At 42.4% G+C, this 20805-nt stretch overlaps 1 protein-coding gene across 5 annotated transcripts in view; it reads right to left on the bottom strand.

The window, feature by feature from the left end:
- TJP1 (tight junction protein 1) overlaps window positions 1-9429 on the bottom strand; it is a 274852-nt gene extending 265423 nt beyond the window's left edge. For 4 of the 5 annotated variants that reach the window (XM_053581948.1, XM_053581949.1, XM_053581950.1 and 1 more), the window contains exon 1: window positions 9204-9429. In XM_053581948.1, coding sequence (XP_053437923.1) covers window positions 9204-9376 — 173 coding nt within the window. In that variant the 5' untranslated portion in view covers window positions 9377-9429. The remainder of the gene's footprint in view (window positions 1-9203) is intronic. The other variant, XM_053581951.1, reaches the window with a different exon arrangement.
- Window positions 9430-20805: the final 11376 nt, after the last annotated feature.

Here is a 20805-nt window from a genome sequence, read left to right as displayed (position 1 = left end):
ATCTGTTGATAATTTTTCCATATACATTTTTATCATCTTTGTGTATTTACATTTTCAACCTTACCAAGTCTCTTCTTTTTTTCAGTTGTACCTTAGTAAATAGCATATAGCTGAAATGTTTTCTTTTAACCCAATCTAAGACTAGATAACTTTTGAGAGGACCTTATTCCATTTGAATTTATTGTGTTTACTGATATGTTTAGGTTTATTCTTGCCATCTTGATCTATGTTTTTTCTAATGCTTTCTTCTTTATTTTTCTACTTTATTGGTATGATGAAGTTTTGTTTGTCCTCCCCTACTCTGGGACTTTTTCCCCCTTCCAATCCGTAGTTTGAAAGTTACATATTTTATTAAGGTGACTCCTAACTCTAGCTAACTATATACACACAGGCACATTAACATATTTACACGTCTATATAAACACACACATAATGAAATTCCTATCTTTCCGTGGTTCATCGGTATTCTCACCTTCTCTCACTCAGGAAGTGGCATTAGCACATCTTCATTCCCCTTTTTCCCGGAGACCCTATATCCCCACTAAAAGGCCCTACTCCCATCTTGGAAACACTTTCCAGGATCCTCAATGCCTTGTTCACAGTTTGGAACATGGTCTTGCTCTGTCACCCAGGCTGAAGTACAGTGGTGCAGTGGCACCGTCACAACTCACTGCAGCCTCGTACCCCTGGGCCCAGGCAATCCTCCTGCCCCAGGCCCCAAAGTGCTGGGCTTACAGGTGTGAGCCACGGCGCCTGTCCCTATTCATACTTTTGATCACCTTTGCTTTTTTGTGACTCTTTAGCTTAGTCCTCAGATTGCTCATCTGCTTTCAGTTTTGTGAAATCTCCCATTCTTTTTTCTATCAATGAGTAAATTCTAAACTTCTAAAGCAGTGGTTCTCAACCTTCCGAATGCCACAATGTATTTTCATTGTTAAAAAGGGGTCGCGACCCACAGGTTGAGAACCACTGTCATCTACTGTTTGTTTTTTAATTAATGCATATTCTCTTTCATCTTTCTGAAAATAACCATGTTAGTTTTTCCACTTTCCCAGGAATTTTTTTTTTTTAATTTGGTAACTTATTATGGGTACTAGCTTTCTTTAGCTGCTGGGTGATTTTTAAAATGTACTTATATTCATGTTGGAGAATGTCTGTTTCCTCACTGTAGCATCTACTGTGGCCTCTGTGGCCTGGGAGAGGGAGGGGATGTGCTGTCAGGGGGTCCGAGGCAGCATCTCCTCCTGGGGAGGGGAGATCACCAGCCCCCTCCAGTTCAGCCCTGTTTCTCTGGCTCCAGTGCCCACACTTACTGTGTTAGGAAGCGAGGAAGCAGCACTGCTGTCTTCTACTTGGCAGAAACAGTGAGGAGGAAGGGGCCAACCAACCCCAATCCCTTCAATTCCCGAGTGTCCCCTGTCCTCCCACCCCTGAGCTTCTTCACACTGCCTCTGCAGCAGTCTCCTCCTTACCTGCTCTGACGATGGCTCTGCCAGGTTCTTCCCTCAGCAGGCTATCCTACGTGTCCCATGACTCCTCTAACTACATCCTAGAAGGCTCTCAAAAATCACTGGTCCACTGACAGGGTTCCTTACTGTTTACTCAGACTGCTGTTAATTTTGTTGTCGTTTTTGCAATTAATTTTATTTCACTGAATTTCCAGTGAGTCCTTTCAACTTCAAATTGAAAAATAAAAATTTAATGATGCCACTGTCATGATTCTCATTATAAAATGCAGCACATTGGACAGCTTTGTTCTCTTCTCTGCAGGGCAAAAGCTTCCCTGAAAACAATGAACTTTATTCAAAAGAGGGCACAGGAGAAGGAAAAATACAGTCATAACAATATATGAGTCAACTTTTCTCCTTATTTCTTCTCTTTCACTTTATTTCGAAGTGCTGGTAGGTGTAACCAAATTTTAGGAAGTTACTGCAAACATAATTTTTTTGATAAATAAATCTATCTTGTATTTTTCATAAGTTTTTCTCTCACCTGACTTAAAAATGCACTGCTATTTTCTCTTTTTTCCAAATTTAAAAGCTCCCAGGCTGGTCTTAAACTCTTGGGCTCACATGATCCTCCTGCCTCAAGTGAGAAAGATAGTAGGAATTTGTATCCACCAAATTTTATGAATGTCTGACAGCAAAGAAATTTGTTAGAGTTAATTCAATGTAATACCAAATCCAAAGACAAAATAAAACAGAAAAAAAGATCATAAATATAGCTAGAAGAATGAACCCACCCCTCCTCACCAGGATCATCATAAAAACATTTGGTCACCAGCAGAGTTGTACTGGTACACACCAGAGGGGTATCAGCTCTGGACTCATCCTGCACACAGACTCTGCAAGAGTACCTTGTCTTAAGAATTTAACCAGGCTATGATCTATGTTTTTTCCAATGCTTTTCTAATGCTACCCACTAAGCTCCCACAAAGTCATTTAGGCAATTTTAAAGCTTTGACCAGGTCTCTGAAATGAAGCTAAGAGGTCAAATGATAAGAGGCATGTGGCAGGCCAGGTGCAGTAGCTCATGCCTATAATCCCAGCACTCTAGGAGGCTGAGGTGGGTGGACTGCTTGGGAGCTCAAGAGTTTGAGATGAGCCTGAGCAAGTGAGAGACCCCATCTCTAAAAACCAGCCAGGTGCTGTGCCAGATACCTGCAGTCCCAGCTATTCTGGAGGCTGAGTCAAGAATCACTTGAGCCGAAGAGTTTGAGGTTGCTGTGAACTACGATGCCACAGCACTCTACTGGGGGCAAGAAAGTGAGACTCTGTCTCAAAAAAAAAAGAAAAAGGAGCGTCATGTGGATCAGTAACGACCCCCTTTCCTTTGGGGGTCATAAGAAAAGAATAAAAGCGAATCCAGATAATAATGCAGAATATCAACCCTAGTGTAAGTAGAAATGGTCTTGTGGGACCACCTGAGTGTCTACTTTTTCAGTTATTACAGTCTTCAGGAATTACTGTTTATCCTGAGGAGGATGCATGTGTTCAGTTTTCTGCTGGACACTCACAAGAATACAGAGACGTTCATACAACTCAGACGAGAAAAGCTGCATGCGGGAACAGAAAGCCCATCAAGGACAATTCCACCTCCAGGTGCCACTGTTTCCCAGTCCTGATGGTGGATCAGAGATAAATAATTCAGACTCTGGAGATTATTCTCCCAGTATTTGGGGAATGACCCTTAATGACAAGGAAACAAGGTTAGGAACTGAGGTATAAGCACCTGGTATATTTTTCATTTTCTTTTCTTTTTTGTTTTTAGACAGAGTCTATTTCTTAGCGCAAGCTCCAACTCCTGGGCTCAAGCCATCCTCCTGCCTCAGCCTCCCAAGTAGCTGGGACTGCAGGCACTCACCACAACACCCAGCTAGTTTTTCTATTTTTAGGACAGATGAAGTTCTCGTTCTTGCTCAGGCCAGTGCTAAACTCCTGGGCTGAAGGGATCCTCTCACTTTGGCCTCCCAAAGGGCTGGGATTATAGGTGCGAACCACTGTATATTTTTCTTTGAACTGTAAAGAAATCAATATTTAGCTTACAATGAAGTTTTACTTTAATAATTCTTCCTTCCATTTTAATATCCCTGGAGGGAAGTTGGGGAGAAAGCTTCTGCCTCTCTCTACCCCTTTCATAACTTCCCTCATGAGAGCGTTTTATACTTGTAGGCACGGCTGATGGGCATACAAGGCAGAAACTCAGGTGGGGTTTAGGCTCTCACTTTGCTCTTTGCTCCCGCGTGATAAAACACACACCAGCAGGTCTGCTCCCTGAAGGCTGAGCCTTTGTGTCCCTACTGTCACTGCCCTTTTCCTTCCTCTTCACCTGACACCGCCAGGCCAGGCCTGGTCTGTGCTGCCAGCTTCTTCTTCTTAGCTCCTGAGGGGAAGGAGGAGGCCTCCCCTCCTCAGCTTGTGGCTAACTTTCAGCACAACTTCCCAGACAGGCCCCTGTCTGGGTGACAGCTGGCACCTGCCCAGATATCACCATCAAACCCGATCAAGGACACCAATCCAATCAATCTCACCAGTCATGCCACACCTGCACTTACAAAGCTCCTCTGGCCTCTTTGGCAGATGCTGTCCAAACATGGACTGCTATGCCTTCAACGCAGTAGAGCAACATGCCTTAAATCTGGCAGAAAATCTAAATGCTTCACTTGTCTAAAATACACACCACAGTGCAACACAGCTTCCCTCCCATTCCCTTCCCTCCACTGGAATGCCTTTCTACTCCCCAGTCTCTGGAAGCCCGCTTCCCCCAGGGAGCCTTAGGGATTCATTTTCTTTGTTTCTAATTCAGGAGCTTTGGCTCTCAAGCTTTTCTGACCACAGCCCACTTTAGGGGGAAGAACTCCCAAGCTCATTCGTCCTACCCGTTTCTAATATCCCTGGGAAATAACTCAATAATAACAAACAACTGGGCAAAAATAATCAAGATGGTAACAACAAAGCAGTTAAACAGTCAACAAAGTAACACCTAATATTCCTCCACAAGATATTTATTTTAAGATATCATGAATTGACAGCCACAATCAACTCGAGAGAATGCTAATGACTCATAGTGCAACCCCTTCCCTCAGTGAGGGAAATTGCAAACAACAGAGCCCCTGCTCAGCAGGACAGCTGACTTAAAAGGATACTGAATCCTCCTGAGGGATATTTCAGGAAAAGCTAGCAAAATGGTAATTTTTGTTTATAAACATCAGGCTTCAGAAAGCTTAAGACCTATAACTAACTTAATAGGTTAATGGTAAATGGCCTTCTATTGTACTTACAAATAACAATGTAATTGCCTATTATGTGCTCATTAAAAAATTAGAAAATGAGTTGGCTTAAGTCCCATTGGAAAAAAAATTCTATAGGGCACTTCCCAGTGAATTTTTTTCCTGTTTTTGAGTTGTTTTCTCTTTCTAGAATGTCATCCTCCTAATCATTATCTTTTTTAGCCCCTCAATGACCTCATTTATAAAACCGGGAACATACTACCTTAGGGGATGCCTGGAAAGCACTTATATAGGGTCTAACAAGCAATAGCTCAATGAATGGAAGCTCTTATTATTTTTACAGTTTGATTAGTGGATGTCTACTTGAGTGAACACATGGGTCTGCACGGCCTTCCTAACCACTGAATCAAGTAACTGGGAAACACACTTTTGCAAGTATGAAGAAAATGAAGTGATACCCTTTTTCTTCCTAAGATCAGTGTAAACACTCCTAAAAGCACTTTGCCCAAAAAAATAAAGGCTGTGACAATAAAATCATTATGACGATACTTTCACATTTCACATAAAACAGGCAGAAGTGACTATAAATTTGGGCCTCACACCCACCAAACAGCAAGGTGAATATCACCTTATTTAGAAAAAGAGTCTTTGCGGATGCAATTAAATTAAAGATCTCAAGACAAGATCATCCTGGATTATCCAGGTGGACCCTAAATCCAATGATAAGTGTCCTTGTAAGAGACAGGAGAAACAGGAGAGGAGAAGACAGGGAGCACAGAGGAAGAGCAGCCACGTGGAGGTGGAGGCAGAGGGAGACGCTGCGACCACAGGGAGCACTAGGAAGATGCAGGGAAGGATCCTCCCTTAGAGCCTTCGAGGTTGCAGGGACCTGCCAACATCCTTGTTTTGGACTTCTGGCCTCCAGAACTGAGAGAGAATATATTTCTGTTCTTGGTTTTTTACTTTTCGTGCTTAAAAAAAATTTTTTTTTTCAGATTAATGCAATAGTACAAAGGATTAGGTAACATTGTTTGTGTTAAGTTTGTGACAATCTGTTACCAGCAGCTCCAGGAATATTGCTTTACATCAGGGGCAATTACAGAAGGGCCCAAAGGAAGACAGCAGGCTGCACAAACTTACAGCCGCCTCACTTGTGGGTAACCACCCATAGTGACTCAGAACCAAACGCCGCTGCAAACACTCCTGCTTCCCAGGTTTCTTGTAGAAGGGGACAAGGAGAAGTGGGTTCCTATAGACTCCACTGATGCGGGTCTGATTGTCCATTGTAGTTTTTACCTAAATTTGTCTGCAAATATATTCTTTAAGGAATTTGCAGAGGCGATCAGAAAGACAATCCCACACAAAGGAAAACTGACGGGTACAAACGCCCACAGGAGTTGGAAGTGTGGGAACAAACCACTAGGTCATGCAATCCTGGCCTTTACGCCGGCATAAGCTTTCCATAATGATGGCAACAACTTAAAGGCAGAGAAACACAGAGAGTGTACAAATTTTCATAAACATCCTCATACAAGTGTTCATTTATGCCATGAACAGTCTTCATAGTCCGACCTCACATTTTGTAAATGGGCATTTAAGCCAGCTGACTGCAAAGTGTGACAGACATTGCTGAGGTCTGCAACTGGTTCCCACCTACCACTCTGGAGTCAGGACCTACATTCTCTCATCTTCTAAACATTTAATGATGTCTTAGGTCTCAAATTCTTGTGCAGATGCTATGACACTAGTGAAATGAGGTGTTATCTAGAAAAAAATTCTGGAGGATGGGCGGTGCCTGTGGCTCAGAGGAGTATGGTGCCAGCCCCATATACTGGGGGTGGCTGGTTCAAACCCGAGCCTAGCCAAAAACTGCAAAAAGATAAAAATAAAAAAATTCTGGAGGATATAAGAGATAAATGAATTAGGCAGCACAGTGTTCTCCAACTTAAAAATATAAAGCATTATACATCTGTGTTTAAGGTCTTTGGAGAGTGCGCTCTTCCCTTGGCCTCTACAGAAACTAGATTAACATTTTCAAGTTAAGTGGCAATTCTGAAATGCTTATCTATGATCATGAAAAAGTTCAACAAAAGCCCCCCTCCCTTTTCCAAGTAATACGGTTTTTATTCCTGGCCCTAACTCACTGCCTGCCTCAAATGTGCTTGAGTACAAAAGTTACCTGGGTTTTATTTCAAGTCCTCTCTTCATAAATTCTGTGTTTAGATAATGTATTTTCAGAAGCAGTACTCAAGTGGAAAAAAAAAAAAAAGAATGAACCTAGTTCCCTAACTTTGTGATCAAGTGCCGCTAATAATGATGTCTGATAGCTCCTCAAATGTTATGCCCGCATCTTAATTTTTAAGTCGAATATCAAGAAAGAGATGCATTCCCTGTCATGCATTTTAAAAACTCATTCATCAGGGCGGCGCCTGTGGCTCAAAGTAGGGCGCCAGCCCCATATGCCGGAACTGCAAAAGAAAAAACAAAAACACAAACAAAAAAAACCTCATTCATTCAACAAGTATTTAATGAGAAGCTATTTTGCACCCGATACCAGCTGCAGAGAACACAGCAATGGGCTAAACAAACAAAAGTCCTCTCTCTCTTGGTTGGGAGAGAGGTAACATTTGTTAAAAATAAGTGAAATAAATAGCATGTTAGATATTGACAGTGCTCAGGAGACAATCAGGGAGGATAAGCCTGCCGGTGCTGTCATTTCTTCCCACACACATCATCAATCTGGGACGTCATCTTCAAATGTTACTGCTTCTTCCTTTACAGTAGTGACAATCATTTATTTGCTAAAATGTTCTTCCGTGGACATTTAATTCAAATGCTGTCAACTTTTATCAGTCTAGTCTCTGAGGTTTTACCACTTGCTGCCCATTAAATTAAAACATCTTTTGCAGACTGAATCTCTTTTAAAGAAAAAAGCGGGAGGGGGTGGTGGCAGGGAGGATGACACTAACATTTACTAAGCAACTATTATTCAGCCAGTCACAGGGGTAGACGCCTTGCATTCATCATCAGAGTTGACTTGTGTACAACCCCATGAGGCTCAAAAAAAAAAAAAATGATTCTACATTTACAGAGGAAGAAGGAAATACTCCAGCAGAAGTAGCACTTTTGAAATGCACCTCTTTGGGTGGAGCCTGTAGCTCAGTGGGTAGGGTGCTAGCCCCATAAACGAGGGTGGCGGGTTCAAATCCGACCCCCCAAAATAGCGGGGTGTGGTAGCGGGATGTGGTGGCGGGCCCCTGTAGTCCCAGCTACTCAGGAGGCTGAGGCAGGAGAATCTGCTAAGCCCAAGAGCTGGAGGTTGCTGTGAGCTGTGACGCCATAGCACTCTACCAAGGGCAACAAAGTGAGACTCTGTCTCTAAAAAAAAAAAAAAAGAAAAGAAAAGAAATGCACCTCTTTGCTCTACAACCCTAGTTTTACACTAGCCCATGTTCAATTAAATTCAATAAAACCTTCATGAGCTACACTGACCACTGATTTTAAAATTAAAATCATCACCGACTATCCTGATTACTGACACGTTTTTTTCTGAAGTCAGCTTTCCTTTACTTATTTTTTGAAAGAGTCTTAAGCCTAAATCAAGCCAGTGGAATGTCTGGGTGGACACTGGGATTCCAGATGGCATATATAAATGCTAATGGCATGCAATATATACGCCTATAGATAATCAGCAATATACACTAATAACTTCCAGCGTTTTTCTTTAAGGATGTTCTCTTCCCATTACCTCATTAACATCTTCCAGGTAGGAGGAACCAAAACGCGTGCAAATAAAACACAGTCTCTGACAATGCAATTGTAATCTTGCAACTTACTCGGTTTGCCCTCTGAACGGCCCACGTACTCAACATCAGCAGCAGCAAATGACTTTCTAGAAATAATAGAAAACGCATCCAGCCATGATAAACTGTTCGCTGTCTGCAAGGCCGCCTGGCTGGAAATTCTGAACCAGAGCTCGCTGGAATGAAGCTTAAAGGACAACTGTGCGGAGGCCAGTGTCCGGGTGCGGCCGCCGGGGCCTCCAGCCGCTGCCTCGCTGCAGCGCGCGTCTCTCGGTGTCACCTGCCTCGGGATCCACACGCGACGGCGCCCGGCCGAGGGGTTCGGAAATGGCTGCTGCGCCGCGCGCCGTCGGGCCAGGCCACGGCCTCCCGCCTGCACGACCGGGCCAGGTCCAGGTCCGGCCTACGCCCCCCAGCGGCCCCCGCTCCGGCTACGACCCGTCCTGGCCCCCACCCCGTAGCCCCAGCGACCCCGGCCGGCGCGCCCCAGTCCCGCCCAGCCCCGGAGCCCCCGCGACCCCGGCCGGCGACCCCCGCCCCACCCCACCCCGCGGCCCCGGCGACCCGGCCGGCGCCCCCTGGCCCGACCCGCCCCGGAGCCCCCGCGACCCCGGCCGGCGCCCCCTGGCCCGACCCGCCCGCGCGCGTCCCGCGGCGGTGCCCGCCCTCACCACAGCTTCCTCTTGAGCGGCAGGAGGCTGCCGCGGTTGGAGGGGGTGACGCCAATGGCCATCTGCAGCACCGTCAGGTATTTCTGGTACTTCATCTTGTCCCCGCTCCGCTCGCGGGCAGGGCCCCGCCGCCGCCGCCGCCGCCGCAGACACAACCCCTCCAAGCGCCGCATAGATCAGCTCTGGGCCATCCGCCGCCGCCACAGCTCCCGCCGCTCCCGCTCCCGCTCCCGCCGCCCCGCCGTGCGTGGCCGGCTCCGCTCCCGCTCCCGGCGCCGCCGTCGCCGTGCGTGCCCGGCCGCTCCCGCCGCCGCCGCCGTGCGTGAACCGCGGCTCCCGCCGCCGCCCCCGCCCCCCGCGAGCCGGGGCCTCCTCGCAGCCAGAGCGGGGGCTGAGGTGCCGCCGCCTGCGCTGCCCGCGGCACCGCCGGGCCCCGCGCTCCGCGCGCATCCGGGGTTCAGCGGACTACCGGAGCTCGGTTTCAACCATTCCAGTCCAAAAGAATCCCAAGGGCACACTTACAGAGCAGAGAATATTTTATTTATAATGACCACCGAATGACTTGTAATGGTGTGATCTGCCCTTTATATTTATATATAGTACATACTCCATATATATTTTATATATATGCGCACACATGCAGTTCTTACTTGGGTGGTACCGGACAGTGGAAATGGCTGTGAACTGTGCAAAATTGCCTTAATGGAACAATTAAGAGTTCCATGACCTTTAAAATTTTTGTCAAAACGTGCAAAACTTACTTAACTGATGGTTACAAAAATACTGTATAGGGAAATGAAAAAATAGAAAAGCTAATAATTTAATGCATTGCAATTTAAAGCCTTACGGACGTTGAAAATGAAAGTGCTTTATTTCTTTGTAAAAAAAAAAGTTATCAAGAGTAATTTGAACAGCGTTTGTTTTCTTCTAGTGTAACTGTTACTATGTACTGAGAGAGCATCTTTCCTGTACCCTTGGGAAAGCATCATGTTTGGATCGCACTCAACATTTAATCCAGCGTGCTTCTAGTGTCGTGCCATGGGCTCAGACAGTTCCTTAAATGTAAAATTTTTGTGTGAACGTCTCACTTCCTTTGGGACATCCTCATCCTTGTCACAACCACTTTCCTCATCTCAGTGTGCGTTCAGTGAATTCCACCGGCTTCATATCTAGAGTCTCTGGATGTCCACCTTCCCACAGTTGTCTATTCTGTGGGACTTCATTTATGTTCTATTCAAATGCCACTTCAATTCCATCTTTACCATTTTTTGTTTCTTTGTTACACTTTCATCTTTGTTAACCAATTCCCTTACAGTGATCCATTTTTATACAGTGCTGTGTGGATTTATCACTTAGAGAAATGGAAGCAACACAATGTCACCCTTTGCTGTCAGTGTCTAAATGAAATAACAGATGTGCAATGTCAGATCACTAACAGACTTTGAAAGAGCTGCTGTGGTTGGTCACTAATCCTGATAGGTACCTGTTATTTCCATAGGGATTTGTGGACTGAAGAGCTAGCCACAAAGTTTGTACTGTATGCATTTGCTCATAGTTAATATGCCACAATAACTGAAACGTGAACCATTTTTTTGAAGGGCTGGTATTTTTTTTTAACCCTAAATGGCTGACATCAGGCATAGCTAAAACAGAAAAGCCTGAAGAGCCCATAGTATTAGTGTGTGTGTGGGAAGAGTACCACCTGTGCCTTCACCTCCAAATGATAGCAGCTTTGAAAACCAACAGACTAAATGTACTAAACATTCCAATTAAAAGGCAGAGATTGGCAGAATGAATACAAAACTATGATCTTACCATCCCTTATAGTGTGTGAAAGAGACACACTTTAAAGACACAAGTGGGTTGAAAGATGAAAAGATAGGTTCCATGCAAAAAAGTAATTAAAAAGACCTGGAGTGGATATGCCAATGTCAGACAAAATAGACTTTTAGGGAAAAAAATTGTTCCTAAACAGAAAGAAGGACATTTTATAATGACGAAGGGTCAATCCATCAGGAAAACGTAAGTTAGAAACACGCATATACATAACTGAGTCCAAAAATACATGAAGAAAAAGCTGACAGAATTAAAGGGTGAAGTAGACAATTCAACAATAATAGTTGGAGATTTCAACATCTTGCCTTTCACAATAGATAGGATGAGGCAGAAGACCAATAAGGAAATAGAAGACTTGAACAACACTACAAACCAACTGCAACCAATACATCTCTAGAACATTCTACTTCAAAACAGCAGAATACACTATTCTTCTCAAGTGCACGTGAAACATTTTTCAGGATAGATCATGTTAGGCCACGAAATAAGTCCTCAATAAAATTAAAAGTACTGAGATCATACAGATTATTTTCTCTAATCACAATGGAATTAAATTAGAAATCAGTAATGGAAGGAAATTTGGGAAATTCACAGATACGTGGAAATTAAACAAAACACTCCTAAATAATTGTGAAACAAAAAAGAAATCACAAGAAAGATTACGAAAAAACTTGATGAATGAATGAAAACAAAAGCATGAAATAAAAACTTTGACATAGCTAAGACACCCAAGAAATATTTGTTAAATTTACATACTTAAAGGAAAATTGAAAGTTATATTGAAAAAGATGAAAGTTCTCAAATTTATCACCTAAGTTTCCACCTTAAGCCATTAGAAAGAGGAGCAGAGTAAACTCAAAAGCAAGGAAAAAATAAAGATTAGAATGTAAATATATGAAATACAGAATAGAAAAAATAGAGAAAATTAACATAAACAAAAGTTGGTTCTTAGAAGATATCAATAAAAATGGCATACCTTTGGCTATACTAACCAAGTAAGAGAGAGACAGAGAGAAAGAGAGAACTCAAATCACTGATTATGGAATGATAGAAAAGACATCACTATGAACCTTGCAGAAATAAAAAAGATTATAAGAGAATATTATGAGTAATCACATCCTAACAAATTAAATAATCTACATGAATTGAAAAAATTCCCAGAAAGATCAAGCTACTGAAACTGACTCAAGAAGAAACAGAAAGTCCAAACAGAACTATAACAACCAAAGAGAGTGAATTGATAACAAGAGAAACTTCCCTCTAAAAAAGGTTTTGTCAGTTATGAAAACTGCTGTGTCTCCAGTATACAGAACAGTACCTGGTATACAGTAGGTATAAAAATATTTGTTTAGCTTGACTAGGGCATGGATTCTAAGTGAAAGACTTCATGTCTTTTCATAAAACATTATTTTTCTAAAGAACATGACAAGCTACCTATATAGTTTCACATGTAATGTAGATAGATATTACAGGTGGAACGGCAACATCACTTTATGAAGAACAAAAAATTGATGTTAGTTCTCAGAGGATAGCCAGTGCTTAGACAGAAAATAAGGGAGCTGCTTCAATGGCATTATGCAAGGCCTGAGGAAGACTCTTCCAACCTGCCTCCCAATAAGCAAAACATTCAAACCCAGTTGTCCGCCTTTTTCCAAGAGAGGGTCTTCCAACTTTTTGACATTTACCCCCAGTAAGAAGCATATTGTATACAGTGGCCCAGTATACACAGAAACACATAGATTATGCTCCCTCACCCTTCCCCCATAACTGAAGCAAATGTTTCTGGAAACAAAGATTTTACCTTATTACTTGAATTGAACTTTTCTGTTTTCTTCTATAAATGTTAATCACAACCCACCAAGTTTATTTTTCGTCTCTTAATAGATTACTGTGGTTTGTAAAGCACAGGTCTAAGAGACGCCTGTGACCAACACCACTACACTTCATATCCTCTGTTACTTCAGTGGCTACCAGTAGTCCAAGGCCCTCCAGTCAGCTGCTAAGATCTGGACTTAGTACTGTGTTCATCTCCAGTTTCCATCCCTCCTAAGCTATCTCTGTACCCCCCTGAATGCCATTTCTGTAAACTTTAAGCCACCCTGCATCCTCAGCATTTTGTTTGAACATTCTTCACCTCCTATTTTGGCTTGAAGCTGGACTGTCCTTGGATTCATTGTTACCTGCTGCAGCCCCCATTGGGAGAAGGTATTTATTTCACACACCCCACATACCTCAAGGAAGGCCAGAATTTGGGATAAGTTTCTTCCTTGTTAGTACTGGCTCTTTTAAACCCTTCCTTCCTTTTTCTCCTGGCAAAAACTAAACAAAAATCAACAAGAAAAACCTAAAGCTGGATGCTTTGAAGTTTATTCCCTTAGACTACACCATCTTCTTCCCCTCTTCTTCCCCGTCATTCACTGGCTTCCTCTCCACTTCTATTTCTGGGATAATTTTTAATGACTTCATCCATGTGGGTGGACCATCCAACGTTCTTGCCTCTCAGTTCCTTGGCCTTGGCTCTTCCAGTGAGCTTTTCCCTGTCCTACTTCAGTCACTCACTCCTGTGTCTGTGCTGTAGACCTGGGCTCATGAGCTCAAATGGTTGTAGGTAAGGCACTCGCCACCAATGAGCAAAGAGGCCAGGTGTTAGTTCCCAGAGAGTGGTAAAAGCTGTCGCCTCCCTACCTGGTGCTGCAAGTCTCTTTCACCCCCATAGAAATGAAGGTGTATTCTCAGGAGAAGGACTGGAGCAGCATCAGGTATGATGGGCTGTGCTACCAGAGTGAAGAGGACAGAGCCACGGGACAGTTGTGTACTGCGTGACAAGATGTTAAGATTCTTTCTGCCTCCCAGCTCCAGAATGCTGGCAACCTCAGACAAGAGATTTACGGGAGATAACGTTTTTTTTGGTTAAATCCATAGGTTTTATTATTATGATTATTTAAGCCATGTTTATACTGAACCTGCTATTGTACCATGATTGCCTCATCTTTTCCTTATACCTTTATTTTACTTGGAATTAATAGTTGCACAAGTTGTTTTCAACTTGTTCTTTTCCTAGAACCCATGGGTGAGGGTTCACATATCTGCAACAGTAACATCAAATGCCTTGTCATACAGCTTTCCATGCCCTCAAACCAGCCAGACAGTCTATCAATTTCATTTTTCCCTGGACTCAGGCCTCTGCCCATCTCTGTCGTGGGGCTCTGACGTGTTGTCTTGGGTGTTCTTGGCACCTCTGTTTATGTTGGGTTACCTGTGTCGTGGAACTCATATCTTCTTCCTTGTTTTATATCCTTATTTTGATGAATAATATCTTTTAATAACTTCCCAGGGAAGAGTACACAGAACCTAGATATTTTGAGATCTGAAAAGTCATAATTTACAATCACTTTGATTTATTATTCAACTGGGTTTAGAATTTCAGGTTGTAACTAATTTCACACAAAATTTTAACTCAGTATCTTCTAATTTCCAATGTTGCTGATGAGAAATCCAGTGTACTCTGTGCTTCGAGTATGTTGTTTTCTTGTTTGATTTTTTCTACTTTTTGGACATTTTTGGATCTCCTATTTATCCCAGTGTTCTAATATTTCATAATAATATGTATTTCTTGGAGTGCATCTTTGGTCAATCATTTATAAGACTTTTCACTGGAAATGTGTATATTCTTTAGTTCCAGGAATTTTTCTTGTATCATTTTTTGATTTTTTCCTCCACTGTCTTCTCTCTTGACTCTCTGCAACTAACTCCTTGTTAGTCAGATGTTAGTTTTCCTAGTTCAATCTTCTAATTTTCTTACCTTTTTCTTTTATCATCTAGCTATTACTGTTATTTCTATTACTGTGTTTATTTTACTTTCTGGGGAATTTTTCAACTTTTCCTTCTGTATTAGTCGGGATTATCCAGAGAAACAGAACTGTTAGAATATAAGGATGGGGGTGGAGGGAGAGGGTACAGAGCAGAGAAGAGGGGAGGAAGCGGAGGGCAGTGGGGAGAAGAGACAGATGTTTATTTTAAGGAATTGACTCAGATGATTGTTGAAGCTTGGCGAATCCAAAATATTCAGGGAAGGCTGGCAGGCTGGAGACCCATGGAAGAGTCGCAGTTTGAGTCCAAAAGCAGTCTGCTGGCAGAATTATTTCCTGCTTTTTTCTTTTCTTTTTTTTTTTTTTATTAAATCATAGCTGTGTACATTAATATGATCATGGGGCACCATACACTTGGTTCATAGACTGTTTGACACATTTTCATCATATTAGTTGACATAGCCTTCCTGGCATTTTCTTAGTTACCTTGCTAAGACATTTACATTCCACATTTACTAAGCTTCACATATACACTTGTAAGATGCACCACAGGTGTGATCCTTTCACTCCTCCTCCCTCTCCCCATCTCCCCCCTCCTCCTGCTTTTTTCTATTAAGGTCTTCAACTGATTAAGGCACACTTACATTATGAAGGGTAATATACTTTACTGAAAGTTCACCAATTAAATGTTAATCGCATCCAAATACTCCCACCTTCACAGAAACATCAAGAATATTGTTGGGCGGTACCTGTGGCTCAGTGGGTAGGGCGCTGGCCCCATCCTTAAAGCATCTCACAGAATTATTACATTCTGTGATAATGTAATAATTAAAAGGAAAAAGTTTGGGTGGCAGGTTCGAACCTTGCACCATCTGAACTGCAACAACAACAAAATAATAGCCAGGCATTGTGCGGTTACCTATAGTCCCAGCTACTCAGGAGGCTGAGGCAAGAGAATCGCCTAAACCCAGGAGCTGGAGGTTGCTGTGAGCTGTGACGCCATGGCACTCTACTGAGGGCAGTAAAGTAGGACTCTGTCTCTACAAAAAAAAAAAAAGAATACTGTTTGACCAAATATCTGGGAACCATGGCTCAGCCAAGTTTGACACATGAAATAAACTATCATAAGTGCACCCCTTGTCAGTTTAGTCCCCATACGAATCTCCTTAAACTACATTTAATCTCTAAAGACAACAGCAGGTTGTACTTGAAATGCACTGACCCAGAAGAGGATGCAAAGTCCTTGGATGATGTTTACTCCTCTCCTTGATTTCTCTTAACGTAAATACTGTGATATAAAGTTAACAAATCTTAAATACTGTGATAAAACATCAATACATTTTACACTACATGAAAACAAAGATCCTTACATTTACACACAACACAGACAAACATACCACAGTAAGGAAGACACATTCATGACAGTTACAGGCCTGATTCCTGTAGTTGGTTATGTAGTCACAGCCATTATGTTTAACTACCTTCTTGCACTACCCATTTCATAGTCCCTTAGCCCTCAGCAAGCATGTCAGCTGGTTGTGGTTCTTTTTTTTTTTGTAGAGACAGAGTCTCACTGTACCGCCCTCGGGTAGAGTGCCATGACTTCACACGGCTCACAGCAACCTCTAACTCTTGGGCGTATGCAATTCTCTTACCTCAGCCTCCTGAGCAGCTGGGACTACAGGCGCCCACCACAACACCCGGCTATTTTTTTGTTGCAGTTTGGCCGGGGCTGGGTTTGAACCCGCCACCCTCGTCATATGGGGTCAGTGCCCCACTCACTGAGCCACAGGCACCACCCTGGTTGTGGTTCCTTACAAGATGGGATGACCCAAACTTTTTCCTGGAAAAGTCACAGAATTATCACAGAATGTAATAATACTGTGAGATGATTTAAGGGATCTTCTGCATTTGAGACGTATCCTTCCCTATCTCCATTGTGGATCAGCTGTCCAGTTTCCCCCTGCTGATCAGGATCAGTCACTTTCAACCAGCACAGCAACTCCTTCTTTGCCTCTTAATTTAGAGCATAAGGAGCCCAAAGTTGCTGAGCAAAAGTCTAAATTTATAGTTCAATGGAATTATTGTTTTGCTGAAGCATTTTCTTTCTGGTCAAAGCATTTCTCCTTTCCGAACTAAGACTTTTAGGCCAACAGAGCATCGGATCTCTGGGACAGGAAGCAAAGCTTTTGCTATTGAAGCACCAGGAGTAATGGTGAGTGGTGCCATTCCCATTTCCATCCCTTGATCCCTACACCTGTGATTCCTATCTGTGGGAGAAATGATACCATATGTTGGTGCTCATTCAGAGTAAGTACAGCTTCCCAAAGAACCTTGCTCAGACCCACCTAGCTGGAGCTGTGATCTTTAAAAGGCTGTTCCACCATTCTAAGAAGCCAGCTGCTTTAGGACATGGGGTCCTGTGGTCTGAATATTTGTGTTCCCCCCAAAATCATATGTTGATATCCTGACATCCAAGGTGATGGTATTAGGAGGTAGGACATTTTTGGAGGTGAATAGGTCATAAGGGCAGAACCCTCATGAATGTGATTAGTGCCCTTGTAAAATAGGCCCAAGAGAGTCATTTGTTCCTTCCACCATCCGTGGACTCAACAAGAAGACTAGAACTAGACGTTCATCCCTGAACTAGACGTGGATGCTCACCAGACACTAAGTCTATGAGTGCCTTCCTCCTGGACTTCCCAGACTCCAGAACTGTGAGAAATACACTTCCGTTGTTTTTAGGCCACCACCTATGGTATTTTGTTAAAGCAGGCCCTCATGGACTTGGACAGTAGAAACCATGGTGACAACAGTGAATTCCATGGTCCTGGGCCCATCACCACGTCATTTACTGTGCAGTGAGCTTCGCAATTGGAAACAATGCTGTGTGGAACACCAAGACAGTGGATAAGGCATTCTGTAAGTCCATAGATTGTAGTTTTGATGGAGGTGTTGTATGTAGGGGAGGAAAATCCATGCCCAGACTAAGGATCTGTTCCACTAAGAACAAAACACTGTCCCTTCCAAGATAGACGTGGTCTAGTGTGATCAACTTGCTACCAGGCAGCTGGCCGTTCACCCCAGGGGTGGCCTTGGGGTGCTGGTTCCTGGCGGACTGGGCACTCAGCTGTGACTGGGCCATGATGGTCTTGGTGAGCTGCAGTTCATGCTGCTGACCCCAAGCATTACCTCCTTCTCTGCCACCAGGGTCACTTTGCTCATGAGCCCATTGGGCCACGGAAGAGTGGCTGGGGAAAGAGGCTGACTGGTATCTACAGAATGTGTTACCCTCTTCACTTGGTTATTAAGATTCTTTTATTTATTTATTATTTTTTTTATTTTTTGGTTATTGAGATTCTTTTCTGCTGAGGTCAGCTTTTGGTGGCATCAGCATGAGACATAAATATCTTCATGTTTTTTACTTCTTCAGAGAGTCTATCCACATATCTTTTCCCTGGACACCCCTGTCACCAATTTTCCAATCATGTTCCTGAAAAGTCTGATTATTCCCTTCTCTTCCCAGCCCAGTTACTCTAGTAAGAGGCCATAGATCCCTTTGGGGAAGGCTGGGAGAAGGCCTTACAGTACACATTTTTGGTGGAATTGATTGAGGTGCCACGATTTTCTATGTTTTTTTACATGAGACTTATTCATTTGACCTAGAATGTTTCTGCTTAGAGAATTTAGTGGTTTCCCATCTGTTTCACTTCTAGGAACCATATGATCAACCAGCCAATGCCACAGGTCCCCGTAAGTCAGTCTGTACTGATTCTTGCTTGACTCTCTGCTGCCCAGTACGGTCACAATGGTGACTGAGGGCCACCGTTTGCCCTGGCCACTCCAGGCACTAGTTACTTTACTGCTTTGAAGTTTCCCAATTCAATCTCAGAAGGTCCCACAGTAAATTCTGGTAAAGAAGAATGATCACGGAGCTCTTCAAGGATGCTTGGGCTCCCCTTGCAAATTTATTTCTCATTGTCATGGTGAAAGATTTATCCTGTAGACTTGACCCTTTAAGGGTGGTTGAATAGGGTTTATATTTGTTTGTTTGTTTGTTTTTAAAAACAGGGTCTTGCTCTATTGCCTGAGCTAGAGTGCTGAGGCATCAGCACTGCTCAAACTCAGAGGCTCTAGTGGTACTCCTGGCTCAGCCTCTTGAGTAGTTTAGACTACAGGTGCACACAAGCATGCCTGGCTAATTTTTTATTTTTTTGTAGAGACATGGTCTCATCTTGTTGCCCAGGATGGTCTTGAACTCCTGGACTCAAGCAGTCCTCCCACCTCGGCTTCCCCAAAATGCTAGGATTATAGGCATAAGCCACTACACTCAGCCTAACTTATAAAATGATAGAAATGTGTTGGAAACTACAAAAATAGAATAATTTATGTAACATCAATATATTTGTTCATACATGTAAATTACAAAGGCTAAAAAATATACCTTTACAGCGACAGAATCTATCAAAATCACCATAATAAAATGATCACAGTTTACTTTGCCAATATTGAGACAAACTGACGTCCCTGGCATTGCATCCCTCCTGATGGGATGGGATGGAAAGGATGCAGCATTTCCCCTGTAGTGCTCCTGTCAAAGTGATCCATGGAGGATATTCCACAAAGTAATTGGCCTGAACCATTCAAAACTGTCAATGTTATAAAAAACAAAGAAAGTCCAAGCAACTGTTCCATATTAAAGGAAGCAAAATAAGTAAAAATAAAGTTACTGTAAAAGAGATGATTGAGATAATTGTCAAAATTTGTATATGAACTATGCATTATTAGATAACAGTATGTTAATGTTGCATGTTTTGAATGTGACTATTTGGTTATGTAAGCAAATGTCCGTGTTTCTAGCAGAGAAATATTTAAGGCTCTATTATCCTTGCAATTCTCTCCATTTGCAAATGGTTCAACAGCAATAATAATGGTGATAAGAGCAAAAAGATGACAAAACATATTTGAAAACCAAATAAAACTCTTAAGAATAAGAAATTAAAAATTGAAGGAAAAACAAATGGACAAGTTTAAAAGAAGATTAGACATAAAGAGAATTAGTAAGCTAGAAGTGGCACAGAGAGATAAAAAGACGGACAACATTAAATGATTAAGAGATATGAAAACTGGAATTGGAAGGTCTAATGTAAGTAAGGTACCTGAAAGAGAAAAAAGGGAGAAATGGGTAGATGCAATATTTAAAGAGGTATCTATGAGTATTTTCTAGAATTGAAGAAAGACAAATTTACAGTTTCAAGAAGCCTAGTGAATCCTATGCAGGAAAAATAAAGAGAAATCCACACTGAGATACGTCATACTGCAGAATGCTGAGGAAAAAGAAAATCTTACAATAAGCCAGAGAAAAAAGATCGCTGACGTTCAACACAACAGCAATGAAACCTGAAACTGATTTCTCAACAGCAGCAAAGGAAGTCGAAAGACAGTGGAATGATACATTCAATATGCCAAAAGAAAGCAACAACCAGTGTGGTGCCTGTGGCTCAGTGAGTAGGGCACCAGGCCCATATACCAGATGGTAGTGGGTTCAAACTCTGGCCCCTGTCAAAAACTGCAAAAGTAACAGCCAAAGCAGAATTCTTTAATCACTGAAAATGTCTTTTAATGTCTTTTAGTGACAGTGAAACAAAGACATTTTCAGAGAAACAAGAATGGGAGAGAGATTTTCCCCCAGGAGAACTCTCACTAGAGAACATTGTTAATGATGTATGTTAGACAGAAGTTTTCCTAGACGGTAGGCTTAAGGAACCAGGAATGAAGAATTAAAAAAAAAAAAAGAAAGGAAAATATGTGGACAGAGCTAAAGAAATGCTGAATAATAAAAACAATGATAATAATGTCTTAAATAATTAAAAAAGGATATTTAAAGTACATGTACATATAAATTTGTAAGTTGAAAATTTGGTAAAAAGAATAAAAGTGTCCTAAATTTCTTTTAT

This window comes from Nycticebus coucang, chromosome 2 (genome assembly GCF_027406575.1).
Source record: "Nycticebus coucang isolate mNycCou1 chromosome 2, mNycCou1.pri, whole genome shotgun sequence".
Taxonomy (NCBI): Eukaryota; Metazoa; Chordata; class Mammalia; order Primates; family Lorisidae; genus Nycticebus; species Nycticebus coucang.
Note: the sequence above shows the minus strand (reverse complement) of the source record. Positions and strands in the feature narration are given on the sequence as shown.